Source organism: Lycium barbarum, chromosome 11, assembly GCF_019175385.1.
Source record: "Lycium barbarum isolate Lr01 chromosome 11, ASM1917538v2, whole genome shotgun sequence".
In the NCBI taxonomy this organism is placed as follows: domain Eukaryota; kingdom Viridiplantae; phylum Streptophyta; class Magnoliopsida; order Solanales; family Solanaceae; genus Lycium; species Lycium barbarum.
In genome coordinates this window covers 118,743,591-118,749,954 of record NC_083347.1, presented here as the reverse complement: position 1 = coordinate 118,749,954, position 6,364 = coordinate 118,743,591, and the positions used below count along the sequence as shown (strand labels likewise).

At 34.7% G+C, this 6,364-nt stretch overlaps 1 protein-coding gene and 1 non-coding gene across 2 annotated transcripts; one reads left to right on the top strand and one right to left on the bottom strand.

Moving 5' to 3' along the window:
- The first annotated feature begins 1,588 nt into the window (after positions 1-1,588).
- LOC132617714 (caffeoylshikimate esterase) lies at positions 1,589-4,210 on the top strand. The gene has a single exon (XM_060332787.1). It carries the CDS (start codon positions 1,671-1,673, stop codon positions 2,625-2,627), a length of 957 nt encoding a protein of 318 aa, XP_060188770.1. The 5' UTR covers positions 1,589-1,670; the 3' UTR covers positions 2,628-4,210.
- Positions 4,211-4,653: 443 nt separating this feature from the next.
- On the bottom strand, positions 4,654-4,725 carry TRNAQ-CUG (transfer RNA glutamine (anticodon CUG)). Its single transcript has one exon. It is a non-coding gene; the product is annotated as a tRNA-Gln (tRNA).
- Between the last annotated feature and the right edge of the window lie 1,639 nt (positions 4,726-6,364).

Here is a 6,364-nt window from a genome sequence, read left to right as displayed (position 1 = left end):
GCCGGTCTAGCATAGCATACATACAACTAACTTTTATAATTATCATTTTTCTGATATCGGAAATTTACTTGTCCCATTAATAAAAATCTAGGCCACATAAAATTTATTTTATAGGTGGAAACACTTCCTAGTCCCTACTAGAGATTTATTTAATCCCAATGGTCTGCTTATACTTCATGATATGTGGTGGAATAGATAAGATCTTTTTATGATTTCACAATTATGGTTACACTTTCCAACTTAAACAATGAACACCCTAGCCAAGTGGAGTCGCTTTCTTTACTATTGGGTAAATACTTATGGATATTCTGGCACATGATGTTTACACAAAATGTACTACTCCCTTCATTTCATATTAGTTGCAACATTACTAAAACTTATTTGTTATTCTACAAATCAAGATGAATTAATTATTTTTGTCCGATTTTACCATTAATATTAAATGTCCCTGAAAATAATCAATATTGATTATATTGCATTTTATTGAGAGAAATAAGGGTGAAGTAGTAAAAATAGACTTTTTATTATGTACTTAAGGAATGTGCAGGAAAACTTAATAATTAATATGGGACAAAGGGAACAATTTATCATAATTAAATTATAAATTAATTACTAATTTAGAGAAAAAAATGCATATAAAATATACTACTACGCATTTATTGCATTCTAATGTAGATAGGGCAATTTGCACGATTGGCCTTCGTTGGGGGTGGTCTTTAATTTTTGCTCCTCAAATTGTTGGTCTTTAATTTATGTCTTTTGCCTATAATACCCCGAGGTTTTGGGTTCGAACACCGGCTTAGTCATAAAAATAAAAAAAATCACAAGGCAAAACTTTGTCTTAAGGCATAACTAAAAGTATGTCGGAGACAACAGACTTTGCAATATAAGGCAAACTTTTAGTTATGCCTTAAGGAAAAGTTTTGCCCCCTCCGGCAGACTTTGCCTTGAAGCATATATATATATATATATTATTTTATTTTACTTTTCAATGTAAACTTTTAGTTATGCCTTAACTAAAAAGTGTGCCCCAAAGACATAACTAAAAGTATGTCCATAAGGCGGAACTTTTCCTTAAGGCATAACTTAAACTTTGTCTTATAAGGCAAAGTCTATGCCTTAAGAAAAGTTCTTGCCTTATGGGGCATAATTTTGTTATGCCTTAACTAAAATTCTGCCCCATAAGGCATAACTAAACTATGTCTTAGGAAAAATTCTGCCTTATGGGGCAGACTTTTAGTTATGTCGGATCCGGCATAACTTTAGCTTTTCCTTAAAGATTGTATGCTGGATCCAGCATACACTCCCCCAGTCCTGCCTGGCGAAATTATTTTTTTATTTTATGCCTGAGCGGGGGTTCGAACCCAGAACTTCATGTATTCGTCTATCTTTCCAAGCAAAGGGCAAAATTTAAAGACCACAAATTTGAAGGGCAAAATTTAAAGACCACCCCAAGAGAAGGGCAATCCGCGTAAAAAAATGTAGATACCATGTGTAGGTAAACTATTATGTTACACATTCTTTGCTTGCCGGCCTGGCCCAACTTTTAAATGCGAATATGAATAAAACTTTATGTAAAGCATTAAAATAAAAATAAAAACATGTCATGACCACTCTTTTTTTTGGTGTCTTCTTCACAGCCAAGAAGAACAAACTTTTAATGTGCTACAATGGAGGAAAACCAAAACAAAAACAAATCTCTCCTCCATTACTGGGGAAACACTTCAGAACAAGATTACTATAATCTCCAAAACATTAAATCCACCAATTCCTTTTTCACTTCACCAAGAAACTTAAAACTTTTCACTAAATCATGGCTACCCCTTGCAAAAACCCCTCCACGTGGCATCATTTTAATGGTCCATGGTTATGGAAATGACATCAGTTGGACATTTCAAGAAACCCCAATTCACTTAGCTAAAAATGGATTTGCATGTTTTGCCCTTGATATTGAAGGACATGGTCAATCACAAGGTTTAAAAGCTTATGTACCTAATATTGACTATGTTATTAATGATTTGTTGTCTTTTTTTGATTTTATTATGACCCAAAATCAAGAATTTCAAGATTTGCCTAAATTTTTATATGGTGAGTCAATGGGTGGTGCTATTTGTGTTTTGATTCATTTAAAAAGGCCAAATTTGTTTAAAGGTGGGATTTTTATAGCACCCATGTGTAAAATTTCTGATAAAGTTAAACCAAGATGGCCAATTCCTCAATTTTTGACTATTCTTGCAAAGTTTGCACCTACTTTGGCTATTGTACCAACTGCTGATTTGTTGGACAAATCTGTAAAAGTTCCACAAAAAAGGGTTATTGGTGGAATGAATCCTAATAGGTATGTTGGAAAACCAAGATTAGGTACTGTTGTTGAACTTTTAAGGGTTACAGATTATGTTAGTAGTAGGCTATGTGATGTAAATTTGTCATTTTTAGTGTTACATGGAAGTGCTGATGTTGTTACTGATCCAGAAGTGAGTAGGGAATTGTATGAATTGGCTAAGAGTAAAGACAAGACTTTGAAGATTTATGAGGGTATGATGCATTCTCTGTTGTTTGGAGAAACTGATGAAAATGTTGAGATTGTTCGTAGCGATATATTGGCTTGGTTGAATGAGAGGTGCTGAGAAAATGTTTACTTTGATTCAGAGACGGATCCAGAATTTCGAGTTTATAGGTTCTGAATAAATTATTTATATATATGCAGCGGATTCGTTAATGGAAATGAGTTTCGGCCAAAGCTAATGATGTGGATTTTATTCATATCTAGTTTATATTGATCACATTTCTAGTTAATTAGTGTGTGCCATATTTGTTAAAGATGCAAACTTTAGAAGTTTATCTGTAAGAATGATGTGCAAAGATATCAAGATTGCATTCTTTTAGCAGAATTACAAAAAGGCAGACAGGTGCATGAATCATTCTACATTTGCTTATGAATGGATGTCTTACAACTTTGTTGAATCATATTGTTCTTTGTTGAATCATATTGTTGTCTGGAGAGACTGATGAAAATGTTGAGATTGTTCGTAGTGACATATAGGAATGGTTGGATGATAGATGCTGAGCAGGGGCTGAGCTAGAGGGATGGAAAGCGTTCATACGAACCCCTTGCTGGAAAACTACACTATATATACAAGGTTAAATTATTATTTTTTCAAGGTATATATATAGTAGTTGATGAATTCCTTGGTGTAAATCCTGTTTCCGCCACTCGTGCTGAGAAGTTTGTAATTTGGATTCTATTCATATTAATCCCATTCAAAGTTCATTAGTGTGTGCCATATTTGTTAAAGATACAAACTTTAGAAGTTCTCTCTCTAAGAATGATGTGGATTGGATTATCTGTATTTGGGAGACTTTCTTGGCAAAGCTTTCCATTTAGACCAATCAAGATTGCACATTTTCTTATGAATGAATTATTTGGATGAATCATATTGCTGCATGATTATGGAAAGCATGTTGTTTATGCTTAGGTGATTTCTTTTTATTTGTCTATGCTTTAGTGGTCAAAGTTATACTGTAGTTGTGCGGGTGATAGCATGTACGCAAGAGAATCATGATTTCTTTCTATTTGCCTAAGCTTGGTGGGCAAAGCTTTCCGATACCCGTGTTGGTGGAATATAACATATGCTCGAGAGACATGCGGATCCAACCTGCCATTCTTTATTACATGGGAGTTCTGATGTTGTCACTGATCCAGAAGTGAGCAGGGAATTGCATCAGTGCTAAAAGCACAAACAAGACAATGAAGATCTATGATGGTTAAGATGCATTCTTTGTTGTTTGGAGAGACTGATGAAAGCAGCCCAGTGCACGAAGCATTCTGTGTTTGTTTATGAATGGATGTTTTACAACTTTACCTGGCAAGGTAGGGTAAGGTATGCGTACACTCTACCCTCCCCAGACCCCACTTGTGGGATTACACTGGGTATGTTGTTGTTGTTGGATGTTTTACTACTTTGTTGAATCATATTGTTGTTTGGAGAGACTGATGAAAATGTTGAGATTGTCCGTAGTGACATATTGACATGGTTGAATGTTGGATGCTGAGCAGCGCGGATCTAAAGGGATGGAACCCTGAAAATTCTGTCTCCACCACTCGTGATAAGAAGTTTGTACTTTGGAAGTTTTTTATCTAAGAATGATGTAGGTTGGAATGTTGGATTATTAGTAATTCTGACTTTCTTGGCAAAGCTTTCCAAATAAACCAGACAGCAGAATCAAGATTGCATATTTGCATACGAATGCGTGTTTTACAATATGTTGAAACATATTGTTGAATGATGCTGGAAAACATATTGTCCATGCTAGATGGTTGGGACCATTTTCGAAAAACAAGCAAAAGAACTAATGCTTACTTTCAATCAACTGCTTTTAGCTGTGTAAAAGGTTATTGTGGAAATATGGATTATGTCATTATGTATAAAACCATCTACCTAAATCAAATCCATATTTGTGCTAGAGATACACTACCTCTTCATAGAGTAACAAGACAAAAAAGTATTCAATTTATTTCCTTTCTTTTTTCTTTTTGAGAAAGAGGTAACATTTCCTTTATGTGCCTTAATTTTGTGACTTTTATGGCTAAAAAATAAGACACTATTTTGAGCACTGGAAAAAACTAGTTTAGAATTTTAGCAAAAAGAGTAGAGGTCCCACCGAGATTTGAACTCGGGTTACTGGATTCAGAGTCCAATGTCCTGACCACTAGACCATGGGACCGTCTTGTTGTTGACTATTAAAAATGAATAATTAAGTCTGCACTAAAGATTTTACTCACTCCTCCCGAAATAAGTGCCCCTTTAGTGAAAACAAAAATTATGTCAAAATAAGCGTCGCTTTAGAAATTCAAGATACAAAATGAATACTTGTTTCCAACTATACCCTTGTATTAAAGAAGGCTGAATACCTAGATAGCTCCTTAAACTTGGCATGTTTTGTACGATACCCTTATAAACTTATGGAGTGACCAATTAGATAAGACACTTTTCTACCAAGTTCAAGTGGTAACGCCGAAAGTTTATAAGGTTATCTTACAAAATATGTCAAGTTTAAGGGGTTATCTAAGTATTTAGCCATTAAAGAACTACTTCTTCTTAATAGTGCTAAGTTCTCAAGAAACATCAAATAAATAGGGGTAAATTAGCAAACTATATTTTGTATTTATCGTTTTTCTTAAAAGGCGTGAAATGAACTAAAGCGAGACTTATTTTGAAGACGGTGAGAGTGCTTTTCTATGACAAATTGGTTATTACTACACTTAATCCCCCCCATGGTTTTTCGTGTGTATATGTATGGATTTCAACGTTAGAGTATAACGATTCTTTTGACTCGATCTCTAAACGTGAATTACTTTATTGTATTTTTTGTTTAGTTCAAGGTTAATGCTGGTGCTTCAAGTAGGAGATTGAATTGTTTAAACTTGGGTTCCGTGTTGGTAATGCAGATCTAAGTTTGATTGACGATATTAAATAATAAAATCTATATGTTATTTTATGCAGGTTAAAATATATGAAATGAAAAATGCATGTATTCACATAGATTAACGTATTTAAACACAAAAATATCTATAAAGTAGATGGTCTCTACATAACATTCCCTGTATCACTAGTTGGTGGTCCTCTCAAATTCCCCTTTTGCGTCGACAGGTAGAATGAATTCTAAAGTTTCTTATTTAGGTGTAAAGTGAGAGAAGAGGAAGAATGGGCACAGCCAGACTAGCGAGAATAATAAATAGGTATTACACAATCCTTGCTGTTGCATACATTTTCCATGACTTTACAGATTCATTCAATCAAACCCACTCAAAGGAGGACCACAAGCTCGGGGCTCAACGAAACAGAAAGTGTTGGCATGTTGAAACTACTTGAGAGTTAGTAAAAAGCCCGGCATTCATTTCTTTTGTTCCTCGCGTAACAATTCTAGCATTATTATTCACTGTAATAACAATCCATTGATTGCATAAACACTTCCTTCATCACCCCATAAACAATCCATGTATTATAACAGTCCACGTTCGGCATAACTAGCATGTGAACCAAACAGCCCCTTAGTATAAAAACCATTTTTGTTCTGTCCCCTGCCTGACTTGATTGCCATCATTGTCAGCCACTTAAGGTGTAATAATGGCTGACAACTTACCCAATAAAGATTCCATAATCTCCGCATAACTAGCACGTGAACCAAACAGCCCTTTAAGTACAAGTCATTTATGTGGTCTCTCTCGAGCCAAACCTTGACTTGATTTGCCAATCACCATTATTTAAGTAGTCAGCAGAAGGGAGAACCACAATGTTGTAGAACAGAATTGGCAGGATCCAAGAACTTTACATTACATCCAAGGTATAAACCACAATAACTC

Excerpts from the sequence above, each read along its gene's own strand:
- LOC132617714 (XM_060332787.1), top strand. The coding sequence starts at position 1,671 with ATGGAGGAAAACCAAAACAAAAACAAATCTCTCCTCCATTACTGGGGA.